This window comes from Hyaena hyaena, unplaced genomic scaffold (genome assembly GCF_003009895.1).
Source record: "Hyaena hyaena isolate Hyena2069 unplaced genomic scaffold, ASM300989v1 scaffold_267, whole genome shotgun sequence".
NCBI classification, from domain to species: domain Eukaryota; kingdom Metazoa; phylum Chordata; class Mammalia; order Carnivora; family Hyaenidae; genus Hyaena; species Hyaena hyaena.
In genome coordinates this window covers 2151721-2176502 of record NW_024080903.1, presented here as the reverse complement: position 1 = coordinate 2176502, position 24782 = coordinate 2151721, and the positions used below count along the sequence as shown (strand labels likewise).

The following is a 24782-nucleotide window of genomic DNA, read 5'->3' as shown; positions in this document are numbered from 1 at the left end:
AACATGGTTTCCTTCACTTATTTGAATATAATTATAATAGCTAATCTAAAATCTTTGTCTTGTGAGTGCAGCATCTGGGCCCCTCATTGACTGCTTATTTTCCTCTGTATGGAAGCTATTTTTTTCTGTTTCTTGATGTATCTCATAATTTTGTGAAAAACTAGGCATTAAATTTTTTTTTAATGTTTGTTTGTTTTTTTTTTTTGAGAGAGAGAGAGACAGCATGAGCAGGCAAGGGGAAAAAAGAGAGGGAGACAGAGAATCCAAAGCAGGCTCCAGACTCTGAGCCCTCAGCACAGAGCCAGAGGCAGGGCTCAAATTCACAAACCACGAGATCATGACCTGAGCTGAAGTTAGACGCTTAACCAATGGAGCCACCTAGGCGCCCCCAAAACTAGATATTTTAAATACAATGATGTGATCACTCTGGGAATCACACCCTTCCCTCTTAAGGGTTTGTGGTTGTTGCTGCTTTTTGTTTGTTTTGTGACTTTCCTGGACAGATTCTGTAAAGTATATTATTTGTTATGTGTGACCACTGTTAGCTTCATGGTCATCTGGTGATTGCACAGAGATCTCCTTACATGATCTCAAGTAGTAGGTCCCCCAGCCTCTGCTCAGGGCTCTGTGTGTGTGTCAGCTCCAGCTGCTTACGCTCCACTTTAGCCTTCACTTCCTGACTCACAGAATCCCAGGTCTCCAGATAGGAGAGCTAATAGCATTCTTGGGTCTTTCCTGATCACTCACACAGCCCTGCATGTGTGTGTGGCCTTCTGCGTTTGTAGGAGTGTATGAGAGCTTTACACAGCCTCCTTCCCCTCCATCTCTTCCACTGTAGTAAAATACACACAACATAAAATTTGCCACTTAACCATTTTACACGTGCAGTTCAGTGTCACTAAGTACATTCACACTGTTGTGCAGCCGCCCCTCCCCACATCCATCTCCAGAACTCTTTTGTCTTGTAAAAGCAAAAGTCTATCACTTAAGCAATAATTTCCTGGTTCCTTGCAACTACTGCCTGCTTTCTGTCTCCGTGATCTGCTGGCTCTGGGGAGCTCCTGCGAGTGGAACCACACAGCATTCACCCTTTTGTTGCTGGTTTGTTTCATGCAGCACAAAGTCCCCCAGGTTCATCCGTGTGGTAGCAGGTGAAAGAAGATCCTTCCTTTTTAAGGCTGAGTAACATTCCACTGTGGGGACATATACCAGTTGTACTTAGGAGCTCCCTGTATATTCTGAATATTATCCTCTTTGCAGGCTATTGTACTCCATGGATAGTGTCTTTCTAATGCATAAAAGGTAGTTTTCATTAAGTCCAATGTCTATTTTTTCTTTTGTTACCTGTGCCTTTGGCGTCACATCCAGTAGATCACTACCAAACCCAGTATCCTGAAGCTTTGGCACTATGTTTTTATTTAAGAATTCTGCAGTTTCAGATTTTACATTTAGGTCATTTATCCATTTTGAGTGTCTTTTGGTGATGGCGTTGTTATATAAGAATCCAACTTCAGTATGATAAAAGCATTTTATTTAAAAATACATATTGGCATGGGGTACTAATTTTATGTTTTTACTTCCCCATTATATCAGATTAAGCAAGTTTCCTCTAAATGCAGACACAATTCATTGTCATATAATTCTTGGTGTCCTTACCAGAAATTGAAAAAGTGAATGGTTCTGAGAATTGGGCAGGAAATGCTACAAGTCCAGTGGTGTCCAATACTTTGCTTTCAACAGCATTGAAAGTTGTCCTAATTGGGGGCGCCCGGGGGGCTCAGTCAGTTAAACCTCCGACTTCAGCTCAGGTCATGATCTCACGTTCGTGGGTTCGGGCCCCGTGTCAGGCTCTGTGCTGACAGCTCAGAGCCTGGAGCCTGCTTCAGATTCTGTCTCCCTGTCTCTCTGCCCCCTTCCTCTCATGCTCTGTCTCTGTCTTAAAAATAAATAAAACTTTTTTTTTTCTTTTTTTGAGAGAGAGAGAACGAGCGAGCGAGCAGGGGAGGGGCAGAGAGAGAGGGAGACACAGAATCTGAAGCAGCTCCAGGCTCTGAGCTGTCAGCACAGAGCCTGACGTGGAACTCGAACCCACAAACCATGAGATCATGACCTGAGCTGAAGCCGGACACTTAACCGACTGAGCCACCCAGGCGCCCCACATTTAAAAACATTTTTTAAAAAGTTGTCCTAATTGTCAGCTAATAGATTATTTAAAATATTTTTAAAGATAGACCACTCTCTGATCATTTCTTTTTGGCACATTACTTGGTAAGAGTCATAGAGCTGAGGTCAGTTATGTCTTCGAGCCCTCAGTCCCATCAACTTACATTCACAGCAAGGAGAAGGAGGAAAAGAGCCGATGTTACACTGGCCTCATTTAGCAAAAACACTCCTCATGAAAGATGTTTTTAGGTGTTTACTTTGGATGGTTAATAATTATCTATGAAAATTTGTAACTGTTTCAATCATGATTTAATCATTGTGATGACTTAGGCTACAAACTTTTTTGCTGTAAAAAATATATATTTATTTTATATCACTGTATAGTTTTGGTAAAATACACATTAAATTCACCATCTTCGCCAGTTTTTGAGCATACAGTTTAGCAGTATACAGTTTACATCACGTTGTTGTGCATACCCTCCAGTACTCTTTCCATCTTCCAGAATTAAAACTTCATAACCACTATCAACAATGTAGGAATACTCTCCACAAATAGAGTCTTGTGGCCATGTGAAAAAGAATGTTTAATTCAATTTATCTGTTCTTACATAGAAGAGTGAAAGGGTACTCAAGAATAAATTATTATGACAAAATACTAGGGTTCAATCCTTTTGGAGAACTGTGTGATAGAAACAAGAGACCAAGCAGAGAAAAGACCCATGTAGAATTTCTGATCATTATACAAGAGTTGGCTATTCTATTTTAAAGTGCATGATGGTAACATCATATCGCTGTGGCATTTAGATTTCATTGACTATATTTAAAAGATCATCTGATAAAATATTTATTTTTAAAAGAAATATTTACAGTATGCTGGAAATTACATCCCTTGTCACAATTTATTTTTATTATGAAAAACTTAGATGCTAACTTAAAAATAAATTGGCCTTTAGTTTTTCAGAATTCTTTAGGAGGTATGTGACATTTGAATAACACTGCATTAGTGTATAGGTATCCCTATGAAAATGCCTGAAGCAACTTTATAATTTTAATTTTTTTAATGTTTTATTTATTTATTTATTTATTTTTTTGAGAGAGAGAGAGAGAGACAGTGTGAGCAGGGGAGGGTCAGAGAGAGAGGGAGACACAGAATCTGAAGCAGCTCCAGGCTCTGAGCTGTCAGCACAGAGCCCAACGTGGGGCTCGAACCCATGAACTGTGAGATCATGACCTGAGTTGAAGTTGGACGCTGAACCGACTGAGCCACCCAGGTGCCCTCCGAGCCAGCTTTAAAGTTTACTAGAGACCACCCTGAAATGCCGAGTCTCCACTGTAGGTATTTGTTCCCGCAGCAAGGCTCACGAGAAGGTAGTGACAGCTGAGCGTCAGACACTCGCCTGCTGCCCCACACTCAAACCCGCAGAACTCCACAAAGGGGGGTGTCTGTCTGGGAGGCCGTCTCCTCAGTCCAGAACAGTTACAACTTCAAAGCTCAGTGCTTACTAAGGAAAGTTTTAAGAAAAACTTGCATTATGGCACCTGCCCTAGGTTAGCAGGCAAGTTAGACAGTGGCCTCAAACAGTCCACCTTCTCCTCCTGTGCCCTGCTCACAGCTGTAACATTTCCCCTTAGAAGGACCCAGATCCACAGAGGAAAGCAACCCACAGAATGAGAGAAAGTGTTTCAAATCACATGTTTGATCAGGGGAATGAGCCAATCACAAAAAGACAAAACTCTATGATTCCACTCATATGAAGTACTCAGACGAGTCACATTCATGGAGACAGGCAAGCAGATGGTAGCACCAGGGACTAGGGGAGGGGCTGGGAGTCCGTGTTTAGTGGGAACGGACTCAGTTGCACAAGATAAGAAGGCACATGGATGGGGACGGCTACTTAGCAGTGCGAATGTATTACTGCCACTGAACTGTACACTTAATAATTAATACGGTAAACTTTGGGGGTCCCTGGGTGGCTCAGTCAGTTAAGTGACTGACTCAGGTCACGATCTCACGGTTTGTTGGTTCGAGCCCCCCGCATCGGGCTCTGTGCTGACAGCTCGGAGCCTGGAGCCTGCTTTGGATTCTGTGTCTCCCCCTCTCTCTGCCCCTCCCCCACTCTCACTTGGTTTTTCTCTCTCTCAAAAATAAACAAACAGTAAATTTTTTAATGGTAAACTTCATGTTTTGTGTATTTTCCCATATTAAAAAAAATTAGGAAAAATGCTAATTTCTCATTTCATACCTCTTTTCTCCAAACTTTGGGACTCATCAGCATAAGAAGCATGTTCACGGTGGGGCTGGGTGGAGTAACATAGTCAGCCTCATTGTCAAATACAGATCAGACTTGCTTTCTGTCAGGAAGAAGTCTGGATTCATTTTCATTTCAAATCCACACGTTAAGACATATTTTGAAGAAGGGGAACCTTGGTGGCTCAGGTCATGACCCCAGGGTCATAGTCATGAGCCCCATGTCAGGCTCCATGTGGAGCCTGCTTGAGATTCTGTCTCTCCTGCCCCTCTCCTCTGCTCATGCACTCTCTCTCGCTCTCTAAAAAAAAAATTTTTTTTTAGTTTTAAAAAGACATCTTTTGAAGAAAACCACTAAAAGATTGGAGAAATAAATTAGATTCACCTTAGATTGACTGCCAAATGCAGTTACACCAGAAACGTTGCAGAAGGGACCTGCCTTACATGTGCTGTTTCTCACTGCTCACACCAGGATGTGGCCTAATCCAGTGGGAGTGTGTCAAGGAGAGGCAGCCGGTGTCCCTTAAATCACAGTGAGGCCGTAGTGTCCAGTTTGGGAGAATAGTCAACCAAGAAATGCATTTGAAACTTAGAGGCACACTGTGGTTTCACTGGACACCATTGAACTCTCTTTATGTGCTTAATGAAAAGAGGTTGTATACTGATAAAAACTGATTACTCTGGAAGTTAGCTTGTATTAGACCTGAGATGGGAGAGATGATGGCTATTGCTGAAATAAATATTCATGATGTGATGGCATAACCGAATCTGAAAAAAACCACATTAAACTAATGTTGTAGGCCTGAACTCTTGTGCTTTGAAAAGTTTCGTGACCATAGGATGTAGCCCCTGTGTGTGAGAGATTGTGCACTGCTCACCCTGGGCCGGCCAGTGGAAGGCACACTGGAATGAATATAGAGAAGAAGAGGAATGCTTATCTTTCAGCAACGTGGGAGAGATTTCTAGGTTTGCTGTGCTGTGTTCACAGGCCCCTCCTTAAGGTGGGCGCCTCTGACAGCAGCGGAGATGGGGGAGAGCCTTTGCTGTGCCCTCTGCGGCAAGCTGAGCTCGGAGCCCCTCCTCCCCTAACCCAGTGCTTACTCACTGAAAGTGGCTTTTCCCAAACCGCTATTTTGGAATGTCCCACTGCCCTGTGTGTTGAAGTATTTTATTCTTGGGGCAATGCAGGATGGGTAAGAGGTTTGTTTTGTTTTTTAAGAAGGGAAATGGATGAAGAGACTCTGGTTCTCCGAGGTCTGTGAACATGGAGATTTGGAGACTGATTCCTTTAAAACCAGCGCTTTTATGGGTGCAGTCCCCAGGCCAAGGGCATCAGCTTCTCCTGGGAACTGGTTAAAAATGCAAATTGTTGGGCCCCTCTCCAGATCTGCCCAGTCCAGACCTCTGGGGGTCCAGGTGATTCTGATGCCTGCCCACTCTGAGAACCACACAAACCCATATGGTCTGAGTTGATTTGCCTTAGTTGACATAATGTCTAGATGATGTAATGACTCGTTTAGTGTAAACATTAGACATTTCATTCTTGTGTATTTTGGAACCACTATAATTAGTTTTCAGTTGTGTTGAAGAGCACTGAATCTGTCCTGCCTGATGAATAAAGGTCTGTATTGCCCAGTGAGGGACAACAGCATGTGCTAATCCAGAAAACCTTAGGCCAAACAGAGGTGGTGTCCTCGGATCCCAGCACGGTTCAGCCTGTGGGAGGTGACCTCGCGTCCTTTCCTGGCAGAGAACGGGGTGGGCACCTGAGCCAGGGCCAGGGACTTTCAGGAAACATGGGTCCCAGAGCAGGTAGAGCGAATACTATCTTTTTTGAGAGAGACCGGCCCCGTGTTTGGGCCAGTACCAGGGCCCACGCTCCTGTCCCCTGAGATTTGTGAAGCCTCCTTTTGACTACATTCCTTCTTTCTTTCACTTTTGCTTCCACTTTTGAGCCTTTGATAGTGTAGTTATTTGATCTTTGAAAAATGCAATTCAGAGGCCTTTGGGGGGCTCAGGAGGTCAAGCATCTGATTTGATTTTTGCTCAGGTCGTGATCTCACGTGGGGCTCTGTGCTGACAGCACGGAGCCTGCCCAGGGTTCTCTCCTTCCTTCTCTTACTCTGTCACTCATGTGTGTGTGCTCTCTCCGTCCCTCTCTCTCTCAGTAAATAAGTAAAATTTGATTTTTTAAAAATCAAAAATTTGACTTTTTAAAAATCAAATGCAAATCATAACAAATGAGTTCCTTGCTTAAAACTGAAATTGTTCCAGGACCGCCCATTACCCTTAGGAAAATGTGCGGAGCGTTCAGCTGGCCTTGCGTCCCTCCTGCCTCAAGTGTTTGCTGTGCTGTGGGCAGCCACCCAGGTGAAGGCCCTCACCGAGCACAGGTGCCTGTTTCCTCTCGTCCACCATCTCATTATACATTTTGACATTGCTTTTTCCTCAGTAGCCTGAGCTACACCACCTGTCCTGTCCTCAGGACGCAGGTCAGCGTTGAGTGAGCTGATCCCTCACACTTGTGTCTCCCTTTCCTCGTGTTCTTGCAGAAGCTCCGTTAGGACAGGGACACACTTCACCACCGTGTCCTGGGCCTCATTGAGGTTCAGGACACGCCTGATGTGAAGTGAACAAGCCTCATTTCAGGTCTTTTCTCTGCTATTTATGTTCCCCGTGTCTTGCATTGCAGTTTGGGGCTGAGTTCCGGAGATTTTCCTTGGACCGTCAGAAGCCAGGGAAGTTTGAAGACTTCTACAACCTGGTGCTTCACACGCACCACATCTCCAACACGGACGTGACCATCGGGTACGCCGATGTGCATGGCGACCTGCTGCCCATCAACAACGACGACAACTTCTGCAAGGCAGTCTCGAGTGCCAACCCCCTGCTCAGGGTCTTCATCCAGAAACGAGGTATTGGAGGGTGGGGAGGGTGCTCGTGGTCTGCACCCATTTCAAACACGCAGTTTTTGGTTTTGTGTGTCATTACAGAGCCATGCGATTCTCTTTTCTAGTCTGTGGTAGAAAAGAAAGTAATGTTTGTTTGGTCAACATCACTTTATTAGAAAGTCTTAAAAATTTTATAATGCATTTTCTATCTTAAATAGTGTTGACTTCTGATTTTTAAATACTGAAGAAAAATAATATTGATGCTTTCATTTTTTAACTGGATGCAAGCGAATTCACTGACAAAAAGGCATTAGCCAGCAACCCAGGAATGAAACTTGTGGTCGCTAGTGTGTGTTTTCCACTGTCTTTTTAGGATTGGAAAATTATGCTCGCTTTAAATTATAACTTTGGCTAACTTTTAGCTCTGAGGGCCTGGCTTTGCTGTAACAGTATCGTTTTATGGGAAAACAGGCTGCTAAGGTAGGTTAATGGTTGGGAGGCCGTGTGCCCCACTGTTGAGTCAAAGCTGGGCCTTGTGCTGGTCTCTTCTCAGAGCTGCGTTTCGGACGTGTTTTCTCGTCTCTGCACTTGGGAGAGTCTTTACATTTCAAAATAAAACACTGAAGGAAAGAGCCGCCTGCAGGCGAGGCCATTCCTGGCTGACTTGGTCGTGACTGGAACTTTGGTGACCACACGAGCACACTGACCGCCTGCAGCGGGTCACTTGCAGGGTGACCGCTGTGGCCTCAGTGTGGGGGCAGGAGAGCTGAGCAGAGACCGGGAGCAGCAGCCACAGTGTCTGGGGCAGAAGGAGGCTGGGATGCTGGAGGCTGGGACCCTGGAGGCTGAGGCGTGGAGCTGGGCGCCCAGTCCCGAGGGCGGCCAGTGCCTCCGTCCCTGCCGTGCAGGTGGGCCACCTGCGCGCATCGTGTTACCCTGAGGTGAGAAGGCCACATGTGCAGAGTGCTCAGGGCGTGCTGGCCGCGGCTCTGCGAACGGTGGCTCTTCTTGTCTGCGCTGCTGGAAGGGAACAGCGGGAGGCCCGCTGGCCTCACCTTCTGACTGGTTCTCTGGCGCGGGATCAAACTGTGCTGCGTCTTCGGTCTCCGCTGAGCCTGGCTGTCCTGCTGATGGCACCGTCACCTCCTCGTAGTGGCTTTCGCTTCGTCCCCAGCCCCTCAGCGTTGCTGGCATCAAGCCCCTCCGCTGCCTCTACGGGGTCCCCAGCTCTGCCGTGCCCTCCTCCCGCTGCCCTGGCCACACCTGCACCCGGCTGCCCCCGCCTGGAGCCGCCCGCTCAGAGGCCTGGTTTCAGACTGCGCTACTCAGTCACCTTGTGTCCCCGCGGCCCATTCTCCGTCCTGTTCCTTGGCTTCTCTGTGTCTTTTTAGCGGTTGTTCTCAGGGCTGCTTGCTGTCCATGTGGACTTATGGCTCCGTCCTGGTCGGCCCGGATCACGGTGCTTGCTCACAGGGTGCGGGAGGGTGAGCAGTGGGTGTGGAGCACCGTGTGACCCAGAGATCCACACGTGGGCTCTGTCGTTGGTCACCGAGGGAACGAGTGTTGTCCGCGCAAGGCTGGGACTGGAGGTGCCACAGACAGCACGCTTTTCCCTCAAAGTGCTACTGACACCGGGCACCCCGTGCTGGGGACCCTGAGGCTGGGGTGACACAAGGAGCTCTGAGGTCTGTGCGGTCATAAGTGTGTCAGCTTCCCACGGGTGGCTCACGTGGCCTTGCCTCTTTGCCGCTTGCTGGCTGAGGCCCCGCGCCCTGTCTTCGTTACCTACTTTTCTTCCTCTGCTGCCCTCAGAGAAATAGCTCGGATTTCAATCATCTGGCTTAGGGTGAGGCGGTTCTTACGCAGCCCTGTAGCGTGTCGCCTACAACCCCTGCCTTTCTCTGTCACATGACAGAGACCTGTGTCAGGGACCGCGGTTCAGACCCTTCCTCTAGCACCTTCTCACTGACTATGTGACCAGCTGATCCCTAATGTTCTAGTTTATGAAATGGGAGAGCAGCGCCTACCTCAGAAAGATGTCGTACCTGGGGCCCTGGGGTGGCTCTGTTGGTTAAGCGTTCAACTTCGGCTTGGGTCATGATCTCGCAGTTCGTGGGTTCGCACCCCTTTTGATGTACAAAATTTCTATACTGACAGCTCAGAACCTGGATACTGCTTCGGATTCTGTGCCTTCTTCTCTCTGTGCCCCTCCCCAACTTACATTCTGTCTCTCTCTATCCCTCTCTCTCAAAAATAAATAAACATTAAAAAAAATTAAAAACAAACAAAACATAGATAGTTGTAATACTTAAATTGGAAAATGCTCCTGGGGTGCCTGGGTGGCTTAGTCGGTTAAGCGTCCAACTCGATTTCAGTTTGAGCCCCGCGGCGGGCTCTGTGCTGACAGCTTGGGGCTTGCCTGGGATTCTCCCTCTTTCCCTTTCTCTCTGCCCTTGCTGTGTGCTCTCTCTCTCTCAAAATAAGTAAAAGAAAAAAAAATAAAGTACTCCTAATATTCAAAGGAGTACAAAGCCCAGCCCCTCGATTCCATTACTGGGGAAACTAGGGCTCTGTTCTCACCGTCCTCAGTGGACTGTTGCTGTAAATACTATGTCCAAGTGGGAGAGGCAGGACAGTTGGGTTTCTGTGGATGGTAGGAAGCGGGAGCCATCCCACGTGCAGGACGGACCCTCTAACTCTGTGAAAGGCGGGTCCATCTGCAGGCAGGGCGCTGCCGGGGCCACCCTGGGAGGTGACACTCAGGTACCACGTTCTTTTCCTACAGCAGGTGTTCGAAGATGTCAGTCACAGTAATACTGATTTCATGATTTAACTGCAGCCACACCCACTCTGTCATTTCCCTAATAACTTTCTATACCTTGGTGTATATTTTAGGAGAAAACTATGTCACTGTCACAAGGGAAGAGCCATCAGTCTTCTAACAGATAGATATTCAAGTAAATCCACAGTTACGTTTAGGAAGAATATTTTATTCGTTACTCATCAATCTCTTCCCCCAAACCACATGTACACATCACAATAAAACTTCAGGCCAACATCCCTTATGAATACAGACATGGAAACCATTCAACAAAATACCAGGATGTAGGAAACATATTCCTGCACAGGAACTTGCGCATGACTGTTGACTGCAGCGAGGTCCGTGATGGCTGAAAGGTGGAAACGCCCAAGTGTGCGCAGACTGGTGAGCGCACGCACATGTGCGTTGGGACGGGACTCAGCCGTAGATGGGACTGAGGGGACGCAGCTCGTGGGAACCTGGGAACAAAGGGCATGTGAGAGCCGCCGGGCATGGAGGCCGTTGTCGTAGGGATCCATTCAGTCTTTGCCCTGAGGTGCAGAGTCTGTGTCTGCAGAGTCGCTAAAGTTTATTTGCTGCCCACAGTCGATGCTCAGAGCACTCCAGCGGTCGTTTCCAGACGTGCACAGCAGTGGAGAGTCGGCTGCCAGTGCAGCGGAGGGTGGAGAAGGGGTCGCCTTCTTGCATCAGCCCTCACTGTAAACACGCATCCTTGACACAGTCTATTTGCTGCCATGTTTTTCCACTTTTTTGTGCTTATTCTTTTTTGATAATTGTGGTAAAATACAGATAAAAAGTTTACCATTGTGTGGTCCGGTGACATTAATACTAGTTCACACTGATGTACTACCATCTATCTTCATAATGCTTTTCATCCTGCAAAACTGAGTCATTCTGTCTTTTAAACACTAACTCCCCATTCTGCCCTCCCTCCTGCCCCTGGTGCCCACCACCCTACTTTCTACCTGTATGATTGTGACCCCCCCTTTAAGAGCCTCATATAAGTGGATTCCTACAGTGTTTGTGGCTGGTTCTTTCACCTAGCACTATGTCCTCAACGGCTCACCTCAGGGGAGTGACTGCCAGCATTTCCTTGCTTTTTCAGGTTGAATAATATTCCATTGGAAAAGACCACGTTTTAGTCATCATTCTCCCATCAGTGAACATCTGGGTTTCTTCCATGTTTTAGCTACTGGGAATAATGCTGCTGTGAACACGAGACAAATACCCCTTTGAGACCCGACTTTCCGTGCTTTTGGGTAGAGACTCTGCAGTATAAATATTGCTGCTGCACCTGGGAATTCTATTTTTAATTTTCTGAGAGACCGTCATACCTTTTTCCACAGTGACTGTGCCGTTTTGCATTCCCACGACAGTGCACAGGGTTCTAGTTTCTCCACCTCCTTACCAACACCTGTTGTTTTCTGGTTCTTTAAAAGTAGCCACCACAATGAGCGTGAGGTGGGATCTCCTACTTTTGATCGCAAGTCCCTAGTAATCCGCGATGTGGAGCATGTTTTCAGTGCTTCATGGGCACTTGTATGTCTTCTTTGGAGAGATCCTTTGGTTCAGATCCTTTGCCTGTTTTTGCACAAGGTTGTCTTTGATTGTTGAGTTTCACGAGTCTTTTTATTCTGGATATTAATCCCTTGTCAGATATGGACTCGCAAATATTTTCTCTCATTCTATAGGTTGCCTTTATACTCTGCACATCGTGTCTTTTGATGTACAAAATTTCTAATTTGGTACAAAGTCAAATTTATCTATTTTTTCTTTTGTTAACTGTGCCTTTGTTGTCGTATCCAAGAAATCATTGCCAAATCCAATGTCCTGAGGCATTTGTCCCAAGTATTCTTCTAAGAGTTTTATAGTTTTAGGTCTTAACTTAGGTTTTTAGCTTTTATAACTAGCCGTGTGCTGGCCTGCCCCAGGACCTTAGCTCCCGCCCGTGTGCTGGCCTGCCCCAGGACCTTAGCTCTTGCCCGGCCTCCGGTTACCGTCTCCTGTCCTGTCCCTGCATCTGCACTACTCCTGGGAGCAGTTCTTGCAAGAAAGGTCAGTGGTCACCACCTGCCATGGCGTGTGTTTGTTTGGGAACGTCTTGCTCTCCCTCTCACTGTGCGGCACAGTCTTGCTGGATATGGATTCCTGTGTGGCGGGTTTTTCTCCAGTGTCGTCTTGACTGTGTTGGTACTTTCTTTAAACCCAAAGTTTCTGATGAAAAATCTGCAGATAATCTTATTGAGAGTCCCTTGGGTGTGATGATTCTCTTCTCTTTTGCTGCTTTCAAGATTCTCTCTTTGTCTTTTGAAAGTTTGGTTATATCGTGACTCAGAGTGGGTCTGTCTGAGTTCATCTTATTTGGAATTTGCTGAGCATCTTGGATTTTATATTCATGTCTTTCTTAAAGTTAGGAAGGTTTTTAGCCATTGTTTCTTCAAATACTCTCTCAAGCCCTCTCTCTTCCTTCTGAGACTCCCACAGTGTGTGTGTTGGTACTCTTGATGGTGTCCCATGGGCCCCTCAGTTTCTGTTTTCTTCATTTACTTTCTGTTCCACAGTGTTGATGATTTCCACTGTCCTGTCTTCAGATTCACTGGTATTTCCTCTGTCTGTTCAAATCTGTTTTGAATCCCTCTAGTGAATTTTTCATTTCAGTTATTGTACTTTTCAGCTCCAGAATTTCTTTTCTTTTAAAAATTTTTAACATATTTATTTTTGAGAGATAGAAACAAAGCACAAGAAGGGGAGGGGCAGAGAGAGAGAGACACAGAATCTGAAGTAGGCTCCAGGCTCTGAGTCAGAGCCTGACACGGAGCTCAGACCCAAGAACCGTGAGATCATAACCTGAGCCAAAGTCAGCACTTAACCAACTGAGCCACCCAGGTGCCCCAGCTCCAGAATTTCTTTGGGGTTCCTTTTCTGGTTTTCTCTTTCTTTACTGATATTTCCATTTTTTTCATACTTGTTTTCATGATTTTATCCACATCTTCCTCTAGTTCTTTGAGCATCTTTAAGACAGTGGCTTTAAAGTCTGTCTAGTAGATCTGACATTGGACGGACTCTGTTGAATTATCTTTTTCCTTTCAATGGGCCAAAGTCTCCTGTTTCTTCATGTGCCCTGTGATTTGCTGAGCGCTGGGCATTACTCACGATGCGCTTCCTCTGGAAATCACACCCTCCCCTTCCCCAGGGGCTGCTGTTTTGTCGTTGTTCTTTCCCTTGTTGCGGGCTCTGTGCCGGCTGTCAGCCTCAGGTGTGGACGTAATGTCTTCTCTGAGCCTTCCCTTGAGTGCGCCCGGTCACTTCCCGATTTCCCCGTGTAGGCAGCCGTTTTTCTGTCCTGGTCTTTAATGTGTGGCTCCCAAAAGGGGGAAAGTGAAAAACAGAAGGGGGATGAGAGGCACTGGCCCGTCCCTCCCTCCAAGTCGCTGGAGCTGGAGCTGGAGGGGCGACGGCAGCGGCCGCCAGCTCTGTGTCTGCACCTGTGTGCTCAGAGCACCGCGTCCTGCCGTCTGGAGGGACAGGGTCCTTTGCGTCCCCCCGGCTTCTGCAGGCTGCCTGCCACGTGGCTGGGGTGCGGGACGGGTAGGTGCCTCCGTGCTGAGAGCTGGAATCGACCAAAACTGGCTCCTTCCCCCGGACCCGCTGCAGGCCTTCGGCCTGGCCCACGGCTCCGAGGCAGCTCCGTCACACGGGTTCTGCCCCCGCTGTGTCGTCTGGGGGGAGAGGTTCCCGGGGCCCCTGCTTAGCTGTCTTCCCAGAATCCTCCTGTGGTTTTCTTATGATTTCACTGTTGAAAATGACCCCATGCATAGTGCAGGACTGCTGCTGAGTTTTCCTAAGTGAAAGAGGGATGTGATGTGCTTTACATAGAAAATGCTCTTAGCTATGAGTTCAACATTATGAATCAATAATATATACTAAATACATGTCTTTTTTTTAATGTTTGTTTATTTTTGAGAGATAGTGTGTGTGTATGTGTGGGTGTGGGAGGGACAGACAGAGAGGGAGTCAGAAGATCTGAACTAAGCTCTCTGCTGACAGTCTCTGTGGAACTCAAACTCATGAACCATGAGATCATGACCTGAGCCAAAGTCAGATGCTTAACTGACCGAGCCACTCAAGCACCCCACTAAATACATGTCTTTAAATAGAAACATATATAGCAGAAGGTTTTGTGTTGCTCAGTGGATGAAAACGTGGTCAGAGACTCACAGGAACCTAACCCTGTATTTTCTCAGTAGCCATGGTTCAGTATTCAATAATTCAATGTTTATGGAGACTTTATAGAATAATGAGAGTCAACCATGTATAAGAAGTCCATAGAGACAGAAACAGATTTGTGGTTGCTAGGGAGAGGGGGTATTGGGAGGTTAGGGTTTCTTTACTGGACAGTGGAAATATTCTGTAATTCAATAGTGGTGTTGACTGCAGGCCTTTGTAAGTATACTCCTAACCATTGAATTTTACTACTTAAATGGGTGAACATTATGTTAAGTAAAATATTTTTCAATAAATTTTATCTCAGTATCTCTCTTACAAAATTAAAAAGTATGAGAATCAAACCAGACTCTATTGAGTCTGAGCCTTGACCTCGGGTGATGTCATCTGGGCTCATCTTTAACCTTTATTTCCAAAATTCAGCCATTTTCAATATGTGTAAAAAGTTGGACTTTTTAAATTTATTTGGCATCAAAACTCCAGACAGTGCTCAGGAACCTTCAGTTGGCTTCTGTTTCGGGTCCACTGGTAAACTTGTTAGGGATGTAAGTGACACTGTACGGCAATGGGGGCCCTGCAACTTTGTTCCAGTCGGAATCACAGATATTCTCATATTGTGTGTTCATGTGTTTACTGTAGCCAGATATTTTGAGTGTCATTTACTGTAATCACTATTTTAATATTATTTTTTTAAAGTTTATTCATTTATTTTGAGAGAGAGAGAGAGAGAGAGAGAGGCAGAGGGAAAGAGAGAGAGGGAGGGAGAATCCCAAGCAGGCTCTGTGCTGTCACACGGAGTCCAATGCAGGGCTCGGTCCCACCAACTGCCGAGATCATGATCTGAGCCAAAACCAAGAGTTGGGCACTCAACTGACTGAGCCACCCAGGTGCCCCTGTAATCATTATTTTAAAACAGGGATACAGATTGTTATGTAATGCATTAGTAGGAAGGCACATACAGTGTTATACCACATATTTTCTGTAGTATTTTGATCAATGTCTTCAGAGTAACGGATTTCCTTTGTAAATACATGTATTTTACTTGATGCCTTTAAAAACATTATTCTGAGCAGCAATTTCCCAGCATCATCAGATTGCCAAGGGCTCTTGGAGTGCTCAGGGTTAGGAAGCCAGTTACAGAGAGTCTGCATTTGGGGGATCAGATGACAGGCCAATAATGACTTGCATTTTGTCTTTCTGGGACCCAATCAGGGACATCTCCCTTAGAATGTTAGATGGCATTTCTGCCCAGGGGGACAGAGGACCTTGCCTTTGGCCTTCACACATATAAGCTTCTCTCCTTCCACATTTAATAGACTTCTGTAGTCCTCTGTCCAGTGCCGGACTCCTAAAAATTGCATCGTCTCCCCATGTATGCACAACAGACGTCATCATGCCTTTCACTTGAATGCTGTGCCCATTTAAGTACGTTGCTGGAGTCAAATAGTCACAGGATTTGCATACGTGGACCACACACCCAGCCAGGGGTGGGGAGCCAGTCTTCCCTTCTCCTGCACACTCCTCTGGTTATCCCCAAGGATGCAGGAACATTTCGGAAAGCTGGCCCAAACCAGAGAGATGCAGGACAAGATCAGCAAAGACACTCAAAGTATCTCTTTCTATTTTTAGCAGAAGAAACAGGAAGTACAAACACTAACTTTTCACCACATATCCTTCAATAAATCCCTCCAACGCCAGCTTCCCAGCCCTCTTGTTACTTAAGAGATGGGCCTTTTTGCCTCCCAGGCCCCAGCCCAGAATTGGAGGTGGAACCCTGGTTGGATGTCTGTAGCTCTTCCGTCCCTAGGGTGAGTGGCCTCCCAGGATGTCACGGGAGGCTTGGGAAGACTTAATTAGACCACAAGATTTTCAGCACAATTAAAATGCTTTGAAATATCTGCCTGTAAAAGAAACATAAATACTGTGCACCCCCACCTCTCTGCTCACTGTCCCTGGTGTTGTGGTGCCCTTCTCGGGGCCTAGAAGGGGCAAGACACATATGTCTGATTTATCAGAAGTTGCATGATTGGGGGGGGGGGGTTGTCAGAAGAAGTAATTACAGAATGTTCTTCAAAGTAAAACATATAGAATCATTGACAGTTTGGGTATATGCACTGGCGGAATCTTAAATTGTCAGGCCACGTAAATCCTGCTTATAGTTGCTTTCCTCAGATACTTCATTAAGTGGCAGAAGTTTTATTTGGTTTTTAGGTTGGGGGTTCACTGCTTAGCAAGAAGCACTTAGTGTCTCTGACTGTTTAAGCTGCTGTAATTCTCTTTCTGCATACACTGCCCGGGGTCTGAGGCTGTGTGTTGAGGGCAGGGAAGATCCCAGTTGTGCTGAGCTAGCCTCATCTATGTCCCTGTGTCTATAGGGACAGATGTAACACCCTCTGCTGCCGGAGATTTTTCAGGAGACCTATTTGCTTCTTTAACTGCCACTGATTCCCGGAAGGGCATATTTGGAGAATGTCCTTTATTTTTCTTTTTTTTTTTTAATTGAAAGAAAAGGCAAATGCTCTCCTGTTGCTCCATCGTGGGAACATTCAGAAAACAAAATGCCTGAAGCCCACATTCACCCCTGGAGTAGGAGTGGAAGGGGGGGGAGAGAATGTGCTGATGTAGCTCATTAAAAAGAAAACAAAGCCAGAGCCACCCACCATCCAGAAGAATCCAGGGGCTGGTCCTGGACAAACTAGCCATCTGTGCAGGCAGTCGGAAGCCACGAGGTCATCGGCGTGTCCTGGACGCACCTGTGCACTGGGTCCGCCCCTACCCCCAGCTGAGCCTGTGGGAGGGGGCAGCGCCCGGCCCAGCGAATGCCTTGTACGTGGTAGTGACATGGAGGATTTGACTCTTTTCTTGTTTGTTTTCTAGTCACATTTACTTTTACATATTCAAGCCCGGGGTGTATTTATAATTTGGACTTATGCTTTTTAAAACTCTAATATATCATGAATGTATCCTGTCATTAAACTCTTTGTAAGACTTTTTGTTTTCATTTTTTTTCTTAAATTTCTGAGAGAGAGAGAGAGAGAAAGAGAGACAGGGTGAGCAGGGGAGGGTCAGAGAGAGAGGGAGACACAGAATCTGAAGGAGGCTCCAGGCTCTGAGCTGTCAGCACAGAGCCCAACGCGGGGCTCAAACCCACGAACCGTGAGATCATGACCTGAGCTGAAGTCGGACGTTTAACCGACTGAGCCACCCAGGCACCCCTGTTTTCATTTTTTTTAATTAATTTTTTCCCTTTTTATTTACTTTGAGAGAGAGAGGGGAAAGAGAGAATCCCAAGCAGGCTCTATGCTGGCTACGCAGAGCCTGATGTGGGGTTCAATCTCACAGAGCCTGTGAGATCATGACCTGAGCCAAAATCAAGAGTCGGACTGAGCCACCCAGGCACCCCTGTAAGACTTTTTGTTTTTAAAAGTCTTTTCTGCTTATAACATATTTGTAAAAGGAAATTCAAACAATGTGGAAATAAACAATTCCACCACCCCAAGGTAACCACCATTAGCATTTTGGTGAGCCCTTCCAGACCACTTGGAATAGATAAATAAGATAGGTTTACATTAACAGGATCATAATAAAAGCTAGCATTGTATTTTTGACTTTTTGTAGATGTATGTAGATACAAGCCATCTTTTAATGGAGATATCAGTTATATAAATGTAACAAAATATAACCAACCCCTTATTTTATATTTATTTATTTTTTTAAAAATGTTTTTTTATTTATTTCTAGGAGAGAGAGAGACAGCATGAGCAGGGGAGGGTCAGAGAGAGAGGGAGTCACAGACTGAAACAGGCTCCAGGCTCTGAGTTGGCAGTCAGCACAGAGCCCGACTCGGGGCTCGAACACACGAACCGCGAGATCATGACCTAAGCGAAAGTCGGATGCTTAACCGACTAAGCCACCCAGGCGCCCCTATTTTATATTTAAAACTGCTCCAAATTTTCATTCTTATGAACTGTGTTATGCATTTTTATGTATGAGTCTGTCTGTGTCTTCCGGGTAAATTAGCAGAAATATCTTGCTATGTTAAGAAGCATATTGTATTTTGAGCTAAGATTTTGCCATGGACTTCTTTTAGGAGGACATTGGAATGACATTTGAGTGGAATCTTTTTTTTTTAATTAAAAATTTTTATTTAATTTCTGAGAGAGAGAGACAATATGAGCAGGGGAGGGTCAGAGAAAGAGGGAGACACAGAATCTGAAACAGGTTCCTGGCTCTGAGCTGGCTGTCAGCACAGAGCCCGACGTGGGGCTCGAACCCACGAGTGGTGAGATCATGACCTGAGCCGAAGTCAGATGCTTAACCGACTGAGTCACCCAGGCGCCCCTTGAATGGAATCTTTTTAAACACATCTTTGAAGACTATCCTCGTGTGACCTGAAAACTCACAAGCTCTGAATGTACCCTCCCGAATGCCACAGTGAAGGCCGATGAGGGCCTCCCAGGAGTGGGCTGTGGGCTGCTCTCCTGTTAGGACAGCAGCCAGCTTTGAACCCTGCAAGTCAGGGACCTCAGCTGCTACTTCATGGGCCTCTTATCCTGCTCTCAACAGTTGATATTTTATGTCCTGAGTTTAGGAAGCGCCTGTCAGCTCGGCCTTGCTGGGTGAGAGCTGCAGACCCCTGGGCTGAAGTTTAGAGTGGAGGCCGTGGTTTTCACATGGGCGCACGGTGCCTGCCGAAGTGTCTGCGGAGGCCAGGGTCCTGTTTGGCTGGGGATGACCGTCTCACTGTTCCGTTTCTGTCAGGTCAGAGCGGCTGTCACATGATGAGTAACGTGTTTGTTCAGCCAGTTCTCAAAGAGGACGAGGTCAAGTACTCCAGTTTGATGGGAAATAAGGCCAAGCATGGAGGCCCAGCGTGGGGCTTTCTTTCAGCCTTGAAGCTGACAGTCCTGAGCCACGTGATTGGTTGTCAGGCTGCCTGTGTTAGCAGGATTTCTCTTTGAAACTAATCTTTTTAAACAAAAAGCAGCACACTCCTCAGATAACGTAACTGTTTCTGTGTTTCTGTTTCCAGGGTGGGTTAGGGCTGTGTGCCTTCACCTATTCTTAGAAGAAAGGGATTCTTTGGCTCTTTGGATGGTCTGCCTGGTCAGCCCCGCACCCTACAGCCTGAACCTCCTGCGAGTGCCTGACTGTTTAGAAGCTGCTCACAGCTGGGCAGTCAGGCATTTCCCATAGGAGGCAGAGCCCTAGTGCCCACCTGACCACACAGGCCTGCAGCCTGGTCATTCCTTCCTGGAGCTACTAGATCCCATGCCTTCCGCAAGCACTGTGGCAAGCACTTGGATACCGTTCCTGCCATTTGAGTGAGGTGCGCCCTGGGGACACGTGCGGGTGTGTAACAGAGCCCCAGAGAGGGTGCGTGCAGGTGGAGTTGGGTGACGGAAAGCCATGGGAAGGGTTCGCAGGGTTTCTGTGGGACCTGACAGAAGTGCCACTACAGGGGCTGGGTTTGTGAGAAACCCGCCGAGCCGCCTTCTCGAAGCCTGGCAGCAGCCATGCTTTCCTGCATGTCCTGGACCACGTGCTCTGGGAGGCAGGGCCCCGCCTGTTCATCTTTGGAAGCGTCTCCCACAATCGGGACCTGGGTTCAGTCGGGACCTAGCTGTCTAGAGCGGATGGTGCTGTTTTAGCAAATATTGCCAAAGGCTGGCAGGATGAGAAATGCCACCCCCCCTTTGGTAAGCAAGGGGTTAAGTTTGAGCTTTCTGGCCTTTGCTGGGGATGGTCAGACATAGGTGTCAACATGGAGATTTTAGAGGGACCATCTAGCATCTGGTACCTTCTAAAAGTCAGGTCTGGTGATTGTTCCCTTGCCTGCAAATGGTGGGTGTGCACCTTTGAGCTGGGACTCCAGTAGGAAACCCCTGGCAGGGACGCCGTCGGCTAAGAGACCCCACAGGACCAGCAGACAGAAGACATGTAGGGAAAACACCCAGAGTGATGTGCCAGCTGCACGTCTCGTGGGGAATCTGTTCTCAGATGGCCTCAAGTTGAGATGGTTTTTAGCATGTGGCTGGCTAAAACATCTTGTGTAGGTAAGGAGTAGTTGATGGTATTAATTCTAAATTGTGCTCTCTTAGGCATTTTGCATTCAAAGCATCTTTGCTAGGAAAAGGCACCAGGATCTGAACACAGTGAGGTCTTTCCTCTTAGCCACAGGCTAGCCCGCTAGTCTGCACCTAAGTTGTGGTCTTAGGGTAACCAACCGGGGGCACTAGTTATGTTCCTGTCATTAGTCACTTTGAATCCATTGAGTGCCATTCCATCTGGAGGAGTATCTTAGGAAGGAATGAAGTTACTTAAGGGAGCCTGTAGTTATGGTCGGTCCTGGAGGGCCCTGAGAGGCAAGGATACCCCGGGACAGGCTCCCCCTGCTCTGTGTAGCCACGTCTGTTTAAAAGGTTTTCTTGTTCCAGAGGGCAGGTGTAGGAGGGCAGGAGCCAGCGGAAATCCAGGTGGGCTCTCGAAGTCCCACGTTGCAGCTGGGGTCCAGCCTCAGCAGAACAGAAGGGAGTCGTCCCACCCCGGCAGCTGGACAGGAAAGGGGATGCCCTGTTTTAGAAACATGGTTTCCAGAGCCCTGTATGGAATCACTGTGGTGCCCTCCATCCCAGGCCCTTGGCCTCACAGCTCTGGAGATGTTTGCCTACTTGCTTGTTCCTTTTTCACTTGTCTTTCTCCAGTACTTCCCCGAACTTCCAGCACCATTATGCCAGTCTGACCCCCTTCCCTGTGTCTGTGTGACCCCACTGGATGGCGTGCTGGGGAGAACACAAATGATTTACCTGCACTAGCTTGGCGTCCAGAGATATAAAAATTTCCACTGTGAACTTTTCTCTTCCAGAAGCGTAAGCAAGATTTGGATTTCCTCCTGCACAGTGGTTTGTCTTCCTGTTTTTGCCGGTATCTCTATTTTCCACCCTGTCCTGTGGGAAAATGATTCAGCACGGAGGCCACCAGCCACGGCACATCCCTGGCACCCCAGGGCTCCTCCCCAGCCGTGTCGTGGCAGCCAACACGTGCAGACAGAATTGGGATGAGGCTGACGGCTGGACTGGGGAGCTCAGGTGCAGGATGTGGCCCCTGGCCTGCCAGCCCCACCCCTGCCTCCTGCTGGGCTGGGAGACTGTGCAGGGGAGTGTCACTACAGTGCGCATTAACCGCTGATAATGGCTAATTTTTTTATGTGGAAAAACATCCATGACAGAAAATTTATCATTTTAACAATTTTAAGTGTACAGCTCAGTAGAGTCAAGTACATTCCCACTGTTGTGAGGTCACCACCCATCTCCTGAACTTTTACATCCTCCACTCTGAACTTGTACCCATTAAAACCATATGTGTTTGGTGAGTTCAGGTCAAGCTCTGTTCGGATACTTTCCTAGAACATATCTGTGTATATCTGGTGTACGTCTGTCACCTTGTTAGAAATTTCAAATCAGGGGCGCCTGGGTGGCTTAGTCGGTTAAGCGTCCGACTTTCGCTTAGGTCATGATCTCGCGGTTCGTGGGTTCGAGCCCCGCGTCGGGCTCTGTGCTGACTGCCAGCTCAGAGCCTGGAGCCTGTTTCAGTCTGTGACTCCCTCTCTCTCTGACCCTCCCCTGCTCACGCTGTCTCTCTCTCTCTCTCCTAGAAATAAATAAAACATTAAAAAAAAAAAAAAAGAAATTTCGAATCAAATGGTAAGGAATTATACTTTTCCCAAAAACACATTGTCACTGGCTGGTGGAGTCACCACATCCCTGCAGAGAACCAGGCCTTCCCTGGGGGCTGTGTCTGGCCAACCCTCCTCCCTCTGGCTGCTGGGACCTGGTTTCCATGTAGTGACCACACCAGGACCCGGAGCTGGCAGGGACGGCTGTGCATGTTGTGAATCTCAAGTTAAATTATCCCCAGGAGGAAGCACCTTCCGGACCCTCTGGACATACCAGGGCATGAGCAGAGACTCAGAAGAGTCAGTCACCCTCTTGCTGGGGACCGTCTGACCTGTAGGGAGGCCAGGTTGGGACGATGGCAGCCTCTGTGCTGCCTTTATATGCCTTTATGTGCTGGGACAGGAGACCCCTGATGGCCCTGGGGCTTCTCTGTCAGTCCAGCAACAAAGAGCTGCAGACGTGCTTCCCCTGGACATTTCTCATTCTGTGTCCCAGGCACAGGTGGGGGGTGTCGTGATAGCCCATCTGCACAGCTTCCTCCCTCCCTGTGGCTGATAAGCCCGGAGGCTCTGCTGACGGACGTAAGAGCGGGAAAACGGTGAGGTTTGAGGCCGTGGCGCTGTTTGTCCAGACCCAAGCGCCGTGCTCCCTGCTGCCTCCCTCCTGCTGCCCCGGCACAGCGGTCCCTGCAGTGTGCCCGGCAGCCGGCCCTCAGAGCAGTCCCCCTCAGCCTTGGCCCGCCCTGGGCTTCAGATACGGTGGACGTTTGGTTGAGGCCTCTCGGGGGGACCCTGCCCACTCCCATGAGACCTCAGTGGAGGCCCCGAGAGAGCGCTCACCGGTGCTGTTTGCCTGCGGGAGCACCTGGCCTGGCACGGGGCGCTTTGTGGGTCCTGTGTCTCCTGCAGAGTGCCCTCTCTCCTTTGACCTGAGCGCCAGCCAGGATTTCCCGGCTTCCCTCAGTGATTGCACAGAGAGAGGCTCTTTGTGTGCTTAACCCTGAAAGCATAAAGCACACATTTTCAATGTTCAGGATCACCAGTGGGCGGAGTCAGAGACCTTTGACCAACTTGAGGATTCGGGGTTTGGGAGACGAGTTTGTCAGCATGAGGAAGTGAACCCCCGCGTGGAGCAAGTCTTCCTAACCTGGACTGTGTCTCCCGCGAAGAGTTTTCAGAGCACGCCCCCCAGCACCGTTGCCAACTGTGCCGGCACGTAGGGTAGCAAACGCTAACAGAGCCTCCTGCTGCATCGGGACCACAGGGACTTGATGTTGCTGCAACTCTAAGGGGCTGTCCAGCCACACGACAGGTCTTACGGAGCGGCCGATTCCACAGGAGGCGTTGCTGGGGCTCCTGCTGATTGCCAGGTCCTTCTGAAGTTAAATATGTCCTCTTTACCCTTTGTTGCTGTTAAATCTTCATCCCCTTGGTGCTGCAGACCCAGTTAATGCTCCCGTGCCCTCTGCTGCCAGGATTGTTCTGCAGATGCTTTGCCAGGCCTGGCCAGTGACTGCCGAGCATTCCTAGGACGGGTGTGTGTGTTTGGGGCGGGGGAGGGGGCCAGTGATGGGCTGCAGACATGGTATGCATGTCACAGGGGATCAGGCAGTTTCTGGGTCTGTGTCACAGAGGGCCACTCGTGAGCCCTGTGTCCTACACGTGGGCAGTGCTGCTGTTGTGTGGGCCGCAGGGGCCAGTGAGGCTCCAGGGGCTGCGGGGCGGGGGCTCACGGACACATCCGGGCTTCCTCGCCCACAGACCTCACAGCACCATTCCCCCCTCCCACCACGCCGCCAGCCCATAAGGTGGGGCTGAGCTGTCTCTTTCACAAAGGACAAACTTGAGCCCCAGCGAGCTGCCAGGGCCCAGCCTGTGCCATGGCTGCAGCTGTGAAGCGAGCAGCCCTGGGCACACATACTGCCTGGCGCACAGCTTAGAGCCTCCGTTTGCCTGAGGGGGAACGTCAGGAAGTGGCCTGGGAGGGCAGATTCCTTCGGACGACATCTGGATGGTAGGCCAGCGTGTGCTGTGGTCCCATCTGCCCACCAGGCGTGACCCCAGCCAGGACTTTCCTGGCCCAGACGGTTGTTGCCGCACTGGGCCGCTTAGAAATGCCAGGAAGATGACGTGTTCCAGGGTCTTCAAGACATATATATAAGTGGAAAACGCAGGGTCCAGAGCAGTGTGTTTGCAACACTGCCCTCTGTGACAGAAGGAGAGGATGAGAATCTCTGTTCATATTTGCTTATATTTGCATAAATTGACTACAGATAAATAAACTAAATAGGCTAGCAAAATCACAACATTGCAGGGGGTGGAGAATGGCTCTGGGTTTGGGGTTTCTTTTGGGTGATGAAATGTTCTGGACTCAGCTGCATGGCTCTGTGAACACACCAGAAACTTGATTTGCACACACTCAGCAGTGAACCCTGGTATGTAAATCACATACCATGTGATGTCTCAGTCCAGCTGCTTAAAACATCTTCCTGAAGCAGCGTTGCGTTTGGCTTGCAGCCTCCATCCAGCTATTTAACTCTAGTTGAGTTCTTGCTGCTTCGCCCCTTCCTGTCAGAAGAAAGATGGAGGTGAGAGAGGACTCCCATGAATCTGTCTCTCCAGGAAGGGCTAGGGGCGGGGGCTGTACCCCGAGCATGACGTGGAACGTGCCACACGTGTGTGCCGCGGCTCTCGCTGGTGTTTGCACGGGAGATGTTACCGCAGTAGCAGAAGACGGCGGAGGTTGGGGGTCTTCTCGGA

At 48.2% G+C, this 24782-nt stretch overlaps 1 protein-coding gene across 1 annotated transcript in view; it reads left to right on the top strand.

Annotated features, from left to right (window-relative positions):
• PARD6G (par-6 family cell polarity regulator gamma) overlaps nt 1-24782 on the top strand; it is an 86539-nt gene that overhangs the window by 18983 nt on the left and 42774 nt on the right. The window contains exon 2 of the mRNA XM_039245830.1: nt 7104-7326. Within this exon, the coding sequence (XP_039101761.1) occupies nt 7104-7326 (223 nt within the window). The remainder of the gene's footprint in view (nt 1-7103; nt 7327-24782) is intronic.